The sequence below is a fragment of the Eleutherodactylus coqui genome, chromosome 3 (assembly GCF_035609145.1).
Source record: "Eleutherodactylus coqui strain aEleCoq1 chromosome 3, aEleCoq1.hap1, whole genome shotgun sequence".
NCBI classification, from domain to species: domain Eukaryota; kingdom Metazoa; phylum Chordata; class Amphibia; order Anura; family Eleutherodactylidae; genus Eleutherodactylus; species Eleutherodactylus coqui.
In genome coordinates this window covers 185,732,375-185,750,265 of record NC_089839.1, presented here as the reverse complement: position 1 = coordinate 185,750,265, position 17,891 = coordinate 185,732,375, and the positions used below count along the sequence as shown (strand labels likewise).

Here is a 17,891-nt window from a genome sequence, read left to right as displayed (position 1 = left end):
TGCATTTTTTACAGCGATTTGTGAGCGTCAGCGTCGCTTTTTTTGCAAAAACAACACTGCTGCGTGCGATATTCTTGTGTGTGTTTTTTCACACGATTTCTTAACGCGAAAATCAATAGGACTTTCTAATGTTAAAAACGCATCACACGAAAATCGCAAGTTTGCGCTTTGCGATGCAATGAAAAGGAGGCTCCATAGGGAAACATAGGAGATGAAGGACAAGACTTGCTCTTTAAAAGTCAACGGGGATAGAAAAAACACAGACAGCACTCATACGTCACCCGTCCGTCTTGATAGAATTAGAGAGACTTGTGTCTCTTTAGTGGATGTGAAAAATGGATGGCGCACAAGTTTAAAACAAAGAGACACCTGGCCTGCACACAGATGACAGCACTGTACATGTATGAAAAGTCGGCGGTTTTTATGGCCATTTTTTTTATGCAAGTGTGCACTTAGCTTTAGGCCATCTTCACATGGGCGAATGCAATATTGGGCCGTGAATCACGGCCTGATATCGCGCTCACCAGAATGCAATTTTCCCGCAGATGCGAGGCATTTTTATATCAAAGCCGCCTTCCATCACTTCGGATCGAGGAGTTTCTCCCATTGTTTTCAGTTGGAAAACCTCACATCGTACCGTGTGCACTCAGCACATGACCCGATGCTGCCGCTGTACCATTAACGACAAGGGGAGGTGCGATGTGAGGTCACGCAAAAATATAGGATGTGCCACGATTTGTACAGAACCATCACGTGGTCAGAGGAATCCAGATTTCTGCTCCCCCATGCTGGTAGGGAAAGTCAAAACTTGTCGGGAGCATTTAGAATCGATGACCCCTTCCTGTCAGGCTGGTGTAGGTGGAGTAACAGTGTGCAGAATAATCTAGGGAGAGCCCATCCTCTTAAACAAGTCCTGGGACAGGCACAGCTACCTCAGGGTGTATTTACACAAACTATTCTCTTATGCCAGCTCCGCCCGACTGCGTTATAGGTAGAATTCAGGAGCGCTAACTTTTCTCCTTAGGGAGAGCACCTAGAAGGTGAGTAAGCAGACTTCTAAGGCCATTCATGCTCTTCTGGGAAATATGCAAATAAGGGAAATGGAACAACACCTCTGCAGCGCCACCTACTGGAAGGCAGCATTCCTGCAAGTCAATGTTAGACCCTTTATACAAGCCTGTTACAAGGCTTGTATAAAGAGTCCAATATTGACTTGCAGGAATGCTGCCTTCCAATAGGTGGCGCTACAGAGGTGTTGTTCCATCTCCCTTATATGGATAGAACTCGCATGGAAAATAAGCCATGAATTTCAACGGGTTAATTAACATGAGCGATTTTTCGCTCCTACCGATCGAAAAACTTGAAGCACGTCCTATCGCTGCAAGCGGGAAAATCATGTGATTTAGATGGTCTGAAATCACTTGCATTCCGCTAATAGATAGTTTGCATAGCAAATGTGGGTGAGTATAAGGGGGAGATATACGTGAGGAGGACAGGTAAAGAATCGTGCTACTGATACTCATTTAAACACTCCGGAGCGTGCCGTCCTCTCCAATAACAAGTACTGCTACTAGAAGGATGATAAGAGGCTGAGAGCGAGGGGAGCCGGGGACACGCTATTATTCCCAGCCCATCATCGCAGCACAATGATTCATTCTCCTTCATGTCACTCTGATTCACACACACAGCAGACAGACTTATCACCAGCACTGTCAGGATCACTCAGTTATTCCTTTTTTTATTTTTTCCTCCAAGCAAATGTTTATATAGCGATCACATAACCAAAGCAGGCGCCCCCTGCTGGTCAGTTGTGGTCACAACAGGTGCTTTAGGACAAGCACATCAGCGGATGCATTTAAGAGGTGAAAAGACCCAAGACACAGTTGTAGCCATGAACTCGATGCGGACATCACATCTGGAATGTAGCCGATGCTGCGCCAACTCCGTGTTCCGTACATACACACTTAGCTTTATACATGGCGGATTTCAAACATGAGTCATGGGGGAAAAAAAAAACTTTCAGGTGACTTGTGACGTAGAGTAAGTAGCTGCAGGTGAATTGGCTCCACTGAATGGGGCAAACGTGTGTGTGACTCCGAGGCCGCTGTCAATGTAAGTCTGCAGAAAAAAATCTGCAGCTTAAACTGATTTTTGCCACGAATTCGAAGTAAACCCCCAAAAGTTATGTCCACAGTCCCAGGACGTGATCCCGCAGCGGATTAATTACATGCAGCTTAGACTCCGATTTGATCTCCTCGTTTGAAAGAATGACGTCCAACACGAAGAGGCGCAGCATAAATTGACATATTGCAGATTTAGAATTGGTACCGTGGGCCAATTAACCCTTACCAATCCACTGTCTGATTTCTAAAGACATTATGATTTAAGGCTGTACAGCTCTGATGTTGGAAGACGTTCGTCGGGGTTCTCTTACTGTATATTGTCAGCCTTTCTGCTGTCGGAGCCTATTCAATGTGTCACCTCATGCAGTACTGGCTTTAGCCAGCAGATAGCGCCGTTTTATAATAGCAGAAAAAGAGTAAGCCCCCTAGGAAAACCGGGATACAAATTGGATTGGAAAGGGTTAAGGCCGAATTCAGGCGGTCACCTGTGAGCCGTTAAAAATGATCAGATTTTCATGAGTTTATGATTTCCATGCATTTTAACTCAGTTTTTGAAATGCGTAAATAAAAAATGCAACTTCAATTTTCAGGCTCCGCACTTCCTGAGCCTATATCAAATCAGTTTGGTTTTTTTTAAAGCCCCAAATGACTTAAAGGGGTTGTCCCGCGCCGAAACGTTTTTTTTTTTTCCCCAACCCCCCCCCCCCCCCCCCGTTCGGCGCGAGACAACCCCGATGCAGGGGTTAAAAAAGAACACCGGACAGCGCTTACCTGAATCCCCGCGCTCCGGTGACTTCTTACTTACCCGGTGAAGATGGCCGCCGGCATCTTCTCCCTCCGTGGACCGCAGGGCTTCTGTGCGGTCCATTGCCGATTGGCTGGAATCGGCACGTGACGGGGCGGAGCTACACGGAGCCCCATTGAGAAAAGCAGAAGACCCGGACTGCGCAAGCGCGTCTAATTTGGCCATTAGATGGCGAAAATTAGACGGCAACCATGGAGACGAGGACGCCAGCAACGGAACAGGTAAGTGAATAACTTTTGATAACTTCTGTATGGCTCATAATTAATGCACAATGTACATTACAAAGTGCATTAATATGGCCAAACAGAAGTGTATAGACCCACTTGCTGCCGCGGGACAACCCCTTTAAATGGGTGATACTTGTCTGAAAATTGGACCAAAATGGAGCATGTGCTTTTTTTTTCTTTTTTACTCAGACTGTCTGTCCAAATAAAAGAACGCCAATGTGAATATTTAAATCAATGCCTTCCATTTCTACACAATTTCACTCAGTTCAAAATTGGCTTTGGGTGGGGGGCAAATCGCCCCTGTGAATATGGCCTAATGTTGCAGATCTATTCCGCAGTGTGTGAATGAGATTTCTCTAAATCCCATCCCCGCTACTTGTACTGTAAATTGTGAGCATATTACGCAGGCGATTACACTGCTGACAATCGGCAGCATTTATACTTGTATGGACGTACCCTTAACCCCTTCCCGCTCCAGGGCGTACCGGTACGTCCTGGGAGCCTGGTACTTCCCGCAACAGGGCGTACCGGTACGTCCTGGAGATAGCGCGGGATCACATAAGATCCAGCGCTATCCCGCAGCGGGAGCCGGCTGTCAGTCACAGCCGGCGTCCCGTTGCAACAGCGGGGGGGCATCAGAGATGCGCCGCCCGCTGTTAACCCCTTCCCTGCCGCGATCTAAGTAGATCGCGGCAGGGAAAGAGTTCACAGAGGGATCGCGATCCCCCTGTGTCTCCGGCCGGAACTCGCGATGTCATCGCGAGAGCCCGGCCTGTCGCCATGGCAACAGGACGCCAGACACTGGCGTCCTATATTGCCTATGCCTATGATCGCTGTATAAGCGATAAGGCATGGGAGAGCAGTAGCTCTGCCATGCCTTATAACAGCGATCATAGGCACAGTGTTGTAAGTCCCTCAGAGGGACTCAAATAGTATGAAAAAATGAAAAGAAAAGTGTAAAAAAAGAAAATGTTTAAAAAAAAAACCCTTTTTTTATGCTTTTTCTAATATTAGCATAAAAAAAAGGGAAAAAAATTAAAACCCCACATATTTGGTATTGACGCGTCCGTAACGAAGTGTACAAAAAGTTGAACACACTTTTTATTTTGTACGATAAAAAGCGTAAAAAACAACGCTAAAAAACAGAGGCAAAATGCTAATTTTTAGCATTTTGCCTCCCAAAAAATGCAATAAAAGTGATCAAAAAAGCCATAATTCCCCAAAATGGTACCAATAAAAACTACAGCTCGTCTCGTAAAAAATAAGCCCTCATAGAGCTCCGTACATAGAAAAATAAAAAAGTTACAGGACTTTGAATGCAGCTATAGAGGAAAAAAAAGATTTCCAAAAAAAGGGGGTTATTTTGCAAAAAAGTGTAAAAACCTAAAAAAAAATATAACAATTTTGGTATCGTTGTTACCGTACCGACCCGCAGAAAAAATTTAGTGTGTCATTTATGCTGCATGATTAACGCTGTAAAAAAAAGAAAAAGAAATCTATGGCAGAATTGATGCGTTTTCTCTCCCTGTTATCATAAAAAAAAAATTAAAAAATTTTACGATATTGTCTTTGTACCCAAAAGTGGCACCGATAAAAACTACAGCTTGCCACGCAAAAAACAAGCCCTTATACGGCCGCGTCCACAGAAAAATAAAAAAGTTATGGCTTTTGAAAAATGGAGATGGAAAAATACCAAAAAAATCGCTTGGTCCTCAACGCCAAAACAGGCCATGTCATTAAGGGGTTAAAGGGAATTGCTGCGAGGCTCGTGCTGCCTGACCCCGGCAACAGGGATGAGCACAAGTGCTGCATCTCAGAATAAGGCCGGGCTCACACATGGATGTGCATTGTATAATCCACTGTAAAGGGCGTCAATGAAAGTACATTGATTTTAATTGTTCCACTCACACTTGCGTATATTTATTGCGTATGTTACACACGCAAAAAAAAAAACACAGAATGTTCCATTTTACCACGTATTACAAGAGCCCTATTGTTCTCTATGGGAGCCTTTGAAATGACGGGCATATGCAATTGCACTGCGTATGTGCGGCATTTATTACGCATGCTGCTAGGAGAAATGCGACAATACTCAGTTTCATATGCCAATAAAACGCTGTGATATTTACGCAGCGTATTACAATATGGCCCTGTGAGCCCGGCCATCAATGTGCTTTAAAGATCTACTTCAAGTCACGCTGGTGGCACCATGCCCGTCTCATCCCGTATAGATGAGCAACGGCTCTCTGTGCAGAAGTACAGACCACTCACTCTAGATCACGTGTCAAACACGCCTGCGGGCCGAACATCATGTCTATTCTTCCACCTGTCCATAGTACAACTACTTGTTGAGTCATGGACAGGGGTCTTTGCTATATTATAGACTCTATAGCAATAACTTCTGCTCATGACTCAAGAAGTAGTTGTACCAGGGACAGGGGGAAGAAAGTCTATTGGGTGGAGTGTGACACATGTGGGTGAGCAGAGGCCGGGGCAGTGGATATCCCAGTATGCTCATCCTGAAATGCCGCTGCGTTTCACAATAAGGCACATACCTGCCCCGGTTGACGTTGCCCGTGGTTCGGTGGCATGAACCTGGTAACAGGTTCCCTTTAAGTAGTTGTGATAAACAGGCATGAAGGTAATAAGTGAAATAGGGAGTTTGGACAGATAATCGACGCCAACAAAATGATCCTTCCAGACTGATGGCGGCGCGCTCTATTGATCAGGTAGTTTCTCAGCTTTCGGCTATAGATATTTGTGGGTCTGCAATGCATTCTTTATTACTGATCCACCGACTGGAGCAGTAAGCCATCTTCCCAGGAGCACCACCTGTAGATTCTGACAGTCATCTGTGGATCCGAGGCCTAAATAAAAGTTACTGAAGTGAACGGCGGACGTTCCAGAAACCTACTCAGTCTGTAAGGACACAGAGCTGATTGTGAATATTTTCCCAAAGAGGAACAATGAAGTCACAGTGAGGATAATCCTAGGAGGTTACTATGACTCATGGGTGCAGCCATGGAGCCCCGGCCTCGTGCTGCAGCACATCTACCACCACAGAACAATTCTGCATGCTATGGCTCAATCAAGTGAGCCAGTTGAGAAAACCTTGCTTCGTTCACTAGCAATTTTCTGGAGGAGGAAGAGTAGGAGACTTGATAAATATGGTGCGAGACTTTTTTTTTTTGTTATGCTGATACTTTAGAAAACGGGAGTAATTATAGTGACAAGTTATATAGTATGCTAGGCTGAAAAAAGACAAATGTCCATCCAGTTTCACCCCACCCGCCTTGTTGATCCAGAGGAAGGCAAAAAAAACCCTAATGAGGCAGAAGCCAATTTACCCCATTTTGGGGGAAAATATTCCTTCCCGACTCCATAATAGCAGTCAGAATAATCCCCAGATTAACATAAGGAAAGATCCTACGTAACACCAAGGCTGGCAGTCGGAAGATACTCGGATCAATATACCTTATGATTATTTAATATCTATATCTTGTAATATCGTAGCGCTCCAGAAAGACATCAAGTCCACTCCTAAACTCCTCTATGGATTTTGCCATCACCACATCCTCAGGCAGAGAGTTCCACAGTCTCACTGCTCTTACAGTAAAGAACCCTTTTCTGTGTTGGTTATGAAACCTGCTTTCCTCTAATCGTAGCGGATGCCCTCTTGTTACCGTCGCAGTCCTGGGTATAAACAGATCATGGGAGAGATCCTTGTATTGTCCCCTCATGTATTTAAACATAGTTATTTGATCGCCCCTTAGCCGTCTTTTTTCCAGGGTAAATAATCCCAATTTTGATAGCCTCTCTGGGTATTCCAGTCCCGTCATTCCATGTATTAGTTTAGTCGCCCTTCTTTGAACCCCCCAAGCACTGCAACATCTTTCCTGAGCACCGGTGACCAGAACTGTACACAGTATTCCATGTGAGGCCTGACAAGTGCCTTATATAGTGGGAGGATAATGTTCTCGTCCCTTGCCCCTGTACCTCTTTTAATGCACCCCAAGACTTTATTTGCCTTTACAGCAGGTGACTGGCATTGATTGCTCCAGTTAAGTCTACAGTCCACTAGTACCCTCAGGTCTTTTTCCATAGCACTTTTCCCTTGCAGTACCCCATTTTGGGCCTAGTACTGAACCCTGTGGCACCCCACTAGTAACGGTGGCCCAAATCAGAGTACGATCCATTTATTACCCTCTGCTGGAGATTGCCCCGGTCCACATAAAATGCACGTCTGAATACCCCAATTTACTTCAATGGATCCATATGCTGTCCATATTGAGTCTATAAAAAATACGGACAGAAAATACGCCTTAGAGAATGGCATCTTCCAATAATGAAATCCCCATCGAAGCCTTCCTCAAGTCGCAGTCATATGCTTGTGTAAGGTGCTTCTTATTAGGTGTCTGCTCTGGGCAAAATTACTTTCCAATGTTAACCCCTTAAGGACATGGCCTATTTTGGCCATAAGGAGGAAACGATTTATGGGGGATTTTCATCCCCATTTTTCAAAAGCCATAACTTTATTTTTCCGTCAACACGGCCGTATAAGGGCTTGGTTTTTGAGTGGTGAACTGTAGTTTTTATTGCTGCCATTTTTTAATCCATAGACTATACTGTAAAACTTATTAATTTTTTTCTGATAGCAGGGAGGGAAAACACACCAATTCTGCCATTTTTTGGGGGAGTGGGGTTTACAACACCAATCATGGAGCATAAATGACACAATAGATTTTTTTCTGCGGGTCGGTATGATTACATCGATACCAAATACAATACATTCTTATTTTTTCTTTAAGTTTTCCCACTTTACCGCAATAAACCCCCCCCCCCCCCTTTTTTTTAAACCATGTTTTTTCTAAATCGCTGCATTCGAAGTCATAACTTTTTTATTTTTCCATGGACGGAGCTCTGTGAGGGCTCATTTTTTTGTGTGCCGAGCTGTATTTTTTATGGGTACCATTCTGGGGTACATACGGTGTGTTCAATTTGTTACGACAATACCAAATATGTGGGATTTTTCAATTTTTTTTAATACTAATAGGGGAAAAAGCACAAAAAGGAGTTTTTAACATTTTTCTTTTTTGCACTATTTTTAACTACTTCTTATACTTTTCATATCCCTTTTGGGGATTTGTACCATAGCTGGTATGATCGCTAAGATAACGCATTGCAGGACGCCGGTCCTGAAATGCCTTATCGCTTGTAATAGCGATCATAGGCAATAGCAAAGCAGGATGCCTGTAGCTGGCGTCTTGTTGCCATGGCAACCCGCTGGCCCTCCGCCATTTTATCTTGAGAGTCCAATTACGTCACAGAGGGAGTGTGCTCCCTCTGTGAACCCTTTACATGCCGCGATCCACATAGATTTCAAAGTGTAAGGGAATAACAGCAGAGGTCGCTGTCCGCATGCACCCCCACTGTTGGAGGTCGGCTATTAATGTCAGCCGGCTACCGCTGCCGGATAGCGTGGGATCTCTTCTGATCTCGCACTATCCCCAGGGTGTAAGTGTATGTTAAGTACCTTGCAGCCAGGATGTACATTTACGTCCTGTGGCGGTAAGGGGTGAATCAGGTGCCGTATGTGGGACTGGGCTCCTACACTAGGGGAGTGTGGCAGGGCAAGGTATTTACAGTGCAATAAAAACGTCATTTTATTATTACTCTGCGATTATGACAAAACCAAATTTATATACTTTTTTCTGTAGTACTGCTTTAAAAAAAAAAAAAAAAAAAAAAGAAGAAATGCAATACGTCTAACCCCTTCATTCCCCAGGCATATATTTCCATCCTGCGTATGTATGTACAAGGTGGGTGCCTGCGGTCTGACAGCTGGCATCTGTCCACAACAGCAGTGATCACACAAGCCCTCAGACTACTATGTACATTGATAAGTAAATAAGAGAGTCCCGTCATTAAGAGGTTTAAAGAAAAATTGCTTTCTGTCACCATCTTTTGACCCACCATAACACTTATTTTTTCGTTGATGGGGTTGTGCGAGGACTCCGTGTTTTTGTAAGATGACCTGCAGTTTTTATCTATACCATTTTGGGGTACATATGTCTTTTTGATCGCTTTTTATATATATAAAAAAAAAAAAAATTCTAATAGAAATCATCATTCAAGGGTTAATAATTAGAGATGAGCGAGCATACTCGGAAAAGCACTACTCGCTCGAGTAATGTGCTTTATCCGAGTATCGCTGTGCTCGTCCCTGAAGATTCGGGTGCCGCTGCGGCTGACAGGTGAGTCGCAGCGGGGAGCAGGGGAGAGCGGGCGGGAGAGAGGGAGAGAAAGATCTCCCCTCCGTTCCTCCCCGCTCTCCCCTGCAGCTCCCCGCTCCGTTCCGGCACCCGAATCTTCAGGGACGAGCACAGTGATACTCGGATAAAGCAAATTACTCGAGCGAGTAGTGCTTTTCCGAGTACGCTCGCTCATCTCTATTAATAATGTGATATTTTAATAATTTGCACTTTTATGAACGCAAGGTTACCAATTTTTTATTTAACTTACAAGTGAGAAAAGGGTCTTTCTCAAACTTTTATTTTCTATAATTAAGAAAACTTTATTTTTAATAATTTTTCTTTTGTTCCCACAGAGGACTTGTACTTGTTTGAGCACTCATATAGTACAATGCAGTACTATAGTATAGTATTCTGTACTCTGACCAGCAATCTATCAAAACGTCCCAATGGGCAGCCCTGGGGACCTTCAGAAGCAGGGAGGTTGAAATATCATTCAGGTCCCAAAATTGTGATTTGGGCACTTAAATGCCGCTGTCTGGGTTAATGGCCACGATCCGTGCAATCTACAGTGTATGTAGCGGGGTCAGCTTCTGAGCCCGCTCTGCCCACAGAGACCCGACTGTACATGTAAGACACACATTTGGAATGGGTTAAATAAACTGTCCCACCTAAGAAGTTATCCCACATACTGTGGATAGGGGATAAGTATTGCTAGGACCTCCACGATAATGAGAAGGGGGACCCCAAAGGTCCTAATTCATGTGAATGGCACTGCTAGAGATAGCCAAGCGCTTGCACTCAGCGATCTCCAGCATTCCCACTGCAATCAATGGAAGTGTGCATGCTTGACCCCCCCTCCATTCATTGGTAACCTTCAAGGCCCCTGTTTTCATGATCGAGGGGGGTCCTAGTGGTCATACCCCCACCAATCAGATACCCCATATCCTGTAGATAGGGAATAAAGTACTTTTGCAGGACAACCTTGTTGAGTGCAAGGTTCTCAGCCCTCTGCTGGACGCGGCTGACCTTTCTGCTCTTTTCACCATCCTATTAGATAGGATCCTTTACATCAATGACAAAAATAACATCCAAAATAGCGGTTTGTGTTAAAATCCTCAAAGTGTGTTTCCACGTGTGGCTGTCAACAAGGAGCTTTATAAATCATTAACGGGATGAACAAAATGTGCCATCTTTAATCCTGATTTAACAGCGTTATTAAGTCATAGTTAAGCACTTACCATAATGTGATTGAAATGCTTGCGGCTTTATGACCTGATTACATTGGCTACATACGACCAGATAGAACTCATCGTAGGCCGGGCACAGTCCAAATATTGGCATGTCTGCAAAACAAGGAATGGAGACGTTAGATTCCATGAAGCACATGGTAGAGCCGCACTGGTGGCTCCAGGAGGGTGGATCACTCACCACTGAAGAGCACTTGAACCACTTTAGTACCACACATTTAGCACTTTTTTGTTTTTCGGTCTCCACTTTACAAAAGCCCTAACGTTTACATTTTTCCATTGACCTACTCGTATGAGGGCTCGGTTGTTGTGGGACGAGGTGGGTTTTTCAACGGTACCATTTAATGTACTGTATAATGTACTCAAAAATGGTTGAAAATTTTCAAGTGGGGAGAAATGGGATAAACAATTCAATTGCACCATTGTTAGTGGGTGTCGTTTTACAGCATTCGCAGAGCAATCTGAAGTTTGTGCTGTGGGTCATTATGATCAGGATACAACATTTAAAAAAACTTTTTCTATTTTGAAAAAAGTAAATAAAAAGTTCTTCCTAAAACACAAATTGTTTGTGTAACTTATTATTTGGTTGTCGAAAGGGCTTTGTGAGGCTGGGTTCACACGGGGCATATTCCCGTCGGAAATCTCGCGGCTTGGCCGCAGCAAAAAACGCGAGATTTCCACCGGGAGAACCGCCGCGGTTTTGAAGCGGCCCGGCCGCTTGTTTTCTGTTGCGGCCGGCGCTCCCATAGAGGAGAGCGCGGCTGCGACGTAAATAAACAAAAAAGAAAAGATAAACAGACATGCTGCTTCTTTTGAAACCGCGGCTGCGGCAGCCGCGGTTTCAACCGGATTTACCGCAGCGGATTAGCCGTCCCATGTGGACGAGATTTCTGAGAAATCTCATCCACATGGCTGGCTAATCCCGAGATTAGCGGCCGCGGGCAGATCTGCTGCGGCAAAACTGCGGCGAATCCGCCCTGTGTGAACCCAGCCTGAGGGTTCATTTTTAGCGGAGTGAGCTGCAGTTTTATTACCAGCATTTTGGTGTACATACATCTTTTTGATCACTTTTTTATTCAAATGTTTTGGGAGCTGGGATTCAAAAAAAAAAAAGAAAAAAGGACTTGCAATCCTGGTATTTTGTGTGTTTTTCTCTTTTTTTAACAGCCATCATCGCGTATGGTAAATATTGTGATGTTTTGATAGTTCAGACTTTAACGTACACGACAATACCAAATATGTGGCGTTTTTTGCTTAGTCTTTTTTTATAAGAATAATGGGTAAAGGGTTTTATTATTATTTTTTTAAACTTGTAATGTTTTATTTTTTTTAACTGATTATTTTTTTATACACTTTTACTTAGTCCCCCAGGAGAGTTGAACTTGTGATCATTTAAACACTTGTACTATATGCTTCGGCATTGCAGTATATAGGCCTCAGGCAGTTTGACAGACATGTATGCGTGGCAACCCTGAGACCCTTATGTAGGCTCGGAGATGCCATGCCAGCCCATCGACATTCCCCAATCGTGATACGGTGGGTGCAGATAGGGGGAACCCTCCTATTTGCCGTTTTAGTCAACTTTGACAGCGGCACCTAAACAGTTAAATGTCGGGATCAGAGATCTCTCTAATGGTGGCAGTTACCAATGAGAACCAGCGGATAGTCACTCTCTTGCTGAGCCCGTTCCATCCACTGTTCAGGATGTTTATAGTCGTTCAGCGGTTCTTAAGTGGTTAAATACCAAAAGCCAATGACCCACAACTTGGCTGCCAGGGAACAAATGACAAGACAGATAATGAAAGGGACGCCATTGGCTAAACTGCTGGTAAATGTGGCCACGGCTACATGGGACTACACCCCTCATCAGTCGTGCTCCTGTGTATCCATCACATGACCAGGATACATTTATATCTGCTGACTGCAAAACAGGGATATATTTTTATTCACTGACCACAAGCAGAGATACTAAAAACTGCAAGTAGTTCCCACAGAAATGACATTGGTAGGTTGTAGAACATTTCCTGCACCATGACGTCACCACTAAATAGGCGCTTGACTCAGTCTGGTACAAACATGTACTCCGCTGAATTCGTGTATACTGACAAGATTGGCGTGCGTTCCAGAATAAGTATGGTGGCGGACGTGCACTGACAAAGCCTACATTCACAAAGTGCTCCAAAAATTAGACGTGTCAGACATCTAATGCAAGCATGAGGGGAATTGATAGTTATTCCGATGACTGATTAAAGGGGTTGTCCAGTTGTAAGCTATTGGTGGCCTATTCTCAGGACAGGTCATCCATAGTAGATAAGGGGGTCTATCACTGAGCTGTCCGTGGGGCCTGTGCACTTGTGCTCAGACCCAATTTTTTCAGCAAGCAGACAGCTCTGTTCTTGTAGCGGTGGCCAGGCTTGGTATTGCAGGCCAAGTGCCCACTGAAATGAAAGGGAACTTGTCCTGCAATTCCCAAGTATGCCCAATGCTGTAAGAATGGAGCTGTCTGCTTCCTGCAGAAATCAGCTCCCAAGTGTGCTGGCTTGGTGTACAGCCGACTGTTAGAGTTCCAGGCAACGGACCCCAGCCGATCTACTGTTGATGATCTGTCCTGAGCATAGGCCATCAATAGTTAACAACTAGACAACCCATGTTAATTCAGAAAACCCTGTGCCCGCCAAGATCACCAGACCAAACACGGTGAGGTTTCTTCTTGCAGAGTTCACTAAAGGACGGTGTATACAGCAATAATCCGAACAATGGACGCCATCAAAAACACAGTATGGCAGACGGTTCTTGCCGTTACCAGTGTCACATTAGAAACGTCTTTGCCAATTTGCAGGCTCGCGCACGGAAGTGCTTGGGTGGTGGTGGGCCTCCATCGGCATCCGGTCCAGGCAACATACAAGGCAAACCCAGATCAATGTTCATAAACCAGAACCAGACAAAAATGACTAAGTTATTGAGGAATACTTGGGTTTCCTAGAGAGCCTCCACACCAACTATAATAAAACTGAAACCATACAAGTACAATGTAACGGCCCTCGGCCTTCCTGCTGACGGGTTCCAAGCAGCACGTTTTATTACGTTGCACAACTAGTGAAAATCACAGAAGAGCACTCCGGATTAAGGTTTCATCATTGATTTTGCTGGGAGTGGTTGGTTTTTAAATCCCTGAGGAGCAATTTACAAATCCCAGCGAGTCCAGTGAAGCCAGCAGATCCTACAGCCAGTATTTACCTGCGGTCGGTAATAACGATCCTCGCCCTGACAGTCAATACTGAATTATCAAGCGCTAGTGACAGAAGATCCATCTGTGGGAGAGAAACCCTGCCGGCTCTAGAATATGCTACACGCCTCCGTCCATGTGAATGGATGCAAGTACAGGACAGCAGCCCGCTAGGGTCACACAACCACAGCCACCAGGACACGGGGCTGTGTGCGGCCCTTGGCAATATCATGTACACCTTACTATTATGGGTGGTAGGGATTACAACATGGGCCCCACAGTAAAGATTCAAATAAGGCCCCAATATCCCCTCCCCCCCCCCGCCATCTTTTTTACAAGATGCACAGGTTGGTCACCATGTAGGATGCAGTAATGGCAGATCCCTGTGTAGGCTCATTAAAATAAGAATTGCTTGACAAAGAACAACTTTTACAAGAGAGTGTGGGAATCTTGTCCTGTCATTAAGAGCACCTGGAAGGTCTTATAAGGCCATGCATGCTCCTCTGAAAAATATGCAAATGGGGAGATGGCATAATGTATCCACAGCACCACCTATTAGAAGGCAGCATTCCTCCAAGTCAATGTCCGACCTTCTAACAGCCCCTATAACAATGACTGGGAATATAAGCCAGCTAGAAGGGAAAGATAACCATGCATAGAGTGTTTTGGGGTTGATGTGTGCAGTAGGGTCTGGATGGTTGGGTGAGAGGTCTATGACCCAAGTCAGAAGGGGTCAAGTGTCTCCTTAGGGAGAACATCGATAAGGTGTGTGAGGATACTTGTAAGGAGAAACTGTACCGCTCCGACTCACGTCATAAAGGGCAAAACCCCCTCAACCAGTCTGTCTGTAAATATGGTTCTCTTTTCCTTCTGGAGAAGAGTCTGGATTTGGCTCATTTTTGCAGCCATTGACAAAAGGCCTCTTGAAAGGTCTGACAGTGACTTGCGGGAATACCCCCTTCTAATAGGTGGCACTGTGGAGGCATTGTTCCATCATCCCACTTGAATCAACTAGCTAATAAACTTCAGTACACTTCAGCGACCGCGAACATGAGCATTCGCTCTGAGGAACAGCACACAAATAACAGCCATTTGTGTGCAAACAACTCACTGCAGCAAGTTATCCTGTGTGAACCCACCCTAAAGGATAATGCCAACCTGGGCTGAACCTCCTCTGTGCATGTGCCCGCATACACATGACCACCACAGCCAATCACTGGACCCCATGGCCATACACCAATTGTCTGCTGTGGTCACAATGGTATACAGGCACATCACCAATGCAGTTATGTAAGCAAAGCCTGACGGAGAGGATGGCAGTGGTGACACTGGAGGTCGAGGGAATAGAACCCATAATATAGCCCCTTCCCTTTTTAAAACTTTGCCAACCTTTAGGAAAATAAAAAAAAAAAAATGTCAGAATGAGCACTACCACGGACAGCGCCATTTAGTCTGTGCTCATACAGGGTTGTGTTGGTGCATTAAAAATGGCCCAGAGAACAGCATCAGCAAGAAAGCACTCCTCTCTGACGTTATTTTGCCAAGGTTACTACATCAGAAACCCCAGCAAAAAGGCGTATCATTTTGCTGATGCGGTGCTCAGAGTGGTTTTTACCGCGCTCAAACATATCCTTAAAATTACCTTAGTACCGTTGTATCTTGTCTCCACCGGAACTGTGGGTGTAACACCCACAACTGGCGATTGGCTCCCAACAAAGCAGGGAGCCGAGAAGTCCAACCGGCAGCCAGGAACAGTGACAGGAGCGGGGAGGTGAGATAAGGGCCGAAGAAAGTGACCTGGGAGCCCATCGCCAGCTGTAGGTGTTGCACATTACTCCAGCAGGACAAACCATTGTCTCCGCCCACAGTTCTGGTGGAGACAAGATGCAGCAGCACCGATTACCTTCTTGTGTCATGTTGCTGAAGTTTAAAGGGGTTGTCCCGCGCCGAAACGGGGTTTTTTTTTTTCAACCCCCCCCGTTCGGCGCGAGACAACCCTGATGCAGGGGTTAAAAAAGAACACCGGACAGCGCTTACCTGAATCCCCGCGCTCCGGTGACTTCTTACTTACCTGCTGAAGATGGCCGCCGGCATCTTCTCCCTCGGTGGACCGCAGGGCTTCTGTGTGGTCCATTGCCGATTCCAGCCTCCTGATTGGCTGGAATCGGCACGTGACGGGGCGGAGCTACACAGAGCCCCATTGAGAAAAGGAGAAGACCCGGACTGTGCAAGCGCGTCTAATTTGGCCATTAGACGGCGAAAATTAGACTGCAACCATGGAGACGAGGACGCCAGCAACGGAACAGGTAAGTGAATAACTTTTGATAACTTCTGTATGGCTCATAATTAATGCACAATGTACATTACAAAGTGCATTAATATGGCCATACAGAAGTGTATAACCCCACTTGCTGCCGCGGGACAACCCCTTTAACCCCTTCACGACTGTCTTCATTAAAATTTATGCTGCTGCTGACCGGGCTGTGTATGGCAGCAGCGTAAATTTACTTTGGGGACTCCGCCAGCAAATGCAGAAAAACACCAGAAAAAGGCTGTTAGTAGCATCCTGTTCGGGTGCCATCCTTGGGACCTGATTGCTTCTGGTTCCGATGATGTGATCACTGACGGCCAATCACAGCAATGACATGCCAGGAAAGTTTGTAGTATACAAACTTACCTGCCCAGCGCTATGAACAAGGTCTTCCTCCTCTCCTCAACTCTCCCATCAGATCTGAAGAGAGATGTGGAGGGAATAGTATCAAACACACATTAACCCCTTCTATTACAATCACCTATACGATTTAGTTAGAATAGGTGGTTGTATACTATAGGGTTAATTTTTTTATCATTTAGCTAGAAATAAGGAAAATCAATAAGCAAATTTTGGTGCAGATCCACAACGGATTTCACTTCCTTCAGGGGTGAAGTCTGTTGCAAATAAAAGGTCAATATCTGCAGAGGTGCAATACAGAAGATGACGTGGATTTTACAGACAGCAGAAAATCCGCACCAATTCCGCTACGTGTCAATGTACCCTTATGTTAATTTATTAAATAGATTAGTTATTAAATCAACTGATACTATGTATATACATATACCCGTTGCCTAGCGATGAAGCGGGTACCCGCATCGCATATGCAATGTTAATTGCATATGGGCTGCGGGTTGGATGGCCTCTAATGACAATAATAGAGGCCGTGCGCACAGATTCTGCAGCAAAACAGAGCATGCTGCGATGTTTCTTCCGCTCGCGGAATATGCAATTAGCTTCCACGAATGTGAACGGAAAAGCGAAAATGCATACTTTTCAATGCCCGCGTTTTACTGCGGATCTCCCACGCGGATGACGATCGCGGAATGACAATCCAAATCCGCCGGTGTGAGCCCGGCCTTACTTGGAGGTACAAAACCTTTACAGAGTTCTCTGTTAAAGTGACACTTACAAGGTTGCCAGAATGTGGCCGGGACAAGCAGGCTGGACACCTTGCTATATAGCTTGCGGCAGACTAGCAGGTAGGATCTGTATACTGAGCCGTGGGTGCAGGAACGCCCACTCTGACCTACATGTGCAACAGCTGCAAGTTTCACACACTCCGCCGACTCCCTGGATGGGGGGCAGGGAACATGTCGGCATTCACAAGCTCAGGGCGAGTACCCGTCCTCTAGAGAGGACTTCCTACAAAGGGCAACACAAACAATGGCATCAGTCTGCAGGCACAGGGCAAGAAATGGGCACAGCACAACTACAACTCCCAAGTGATTCCTATGAATCAGCAAACCCATAGTAACCAGCAAACCAGAATTACGGAGCAGGACGGCTCATTACATACACGGATGTTCACTGAGGTCCCATTACAGGACCAGATGCAATAAGATACGTGTAATCTAGCGCCGCACGGTCCTGAATACACCAAATACATATGCTCTTAGGGCGGCATTCAGACGACTATTTGCGCATGCATAGTTTGGCTGCGCAATATGAGGAAAATAAACCCTATTGATTCCAATG

General features: G+C 45.2%; 1 protein-coding gene across 4 annotated transcripts in view; it reads right to left on the bottom strand.

Moving 5' to 3' along the window:
- The window catches only part of ATXN7 (ataxin 7), a 137,052-nt gene that overhangs the window by 41,274 nt on the left and 77,887 nt on the right, over positions 1-17,891 (bottom strand). For all 4 annotated transcript variants that reach the window (XM_066596635.1, XM_066596637.1, XM_066596633.1 and 1 more), the window contains one exon: positions 10,648-10,752. In XM_066596635.1, coding sequence (XP_066452732.1) covers positions 10,648-10,752 — 105 coding nt within the window. The remainder of the gene's footprint in view (positions 1-10,647; positions 10,753-17,891) is intronic.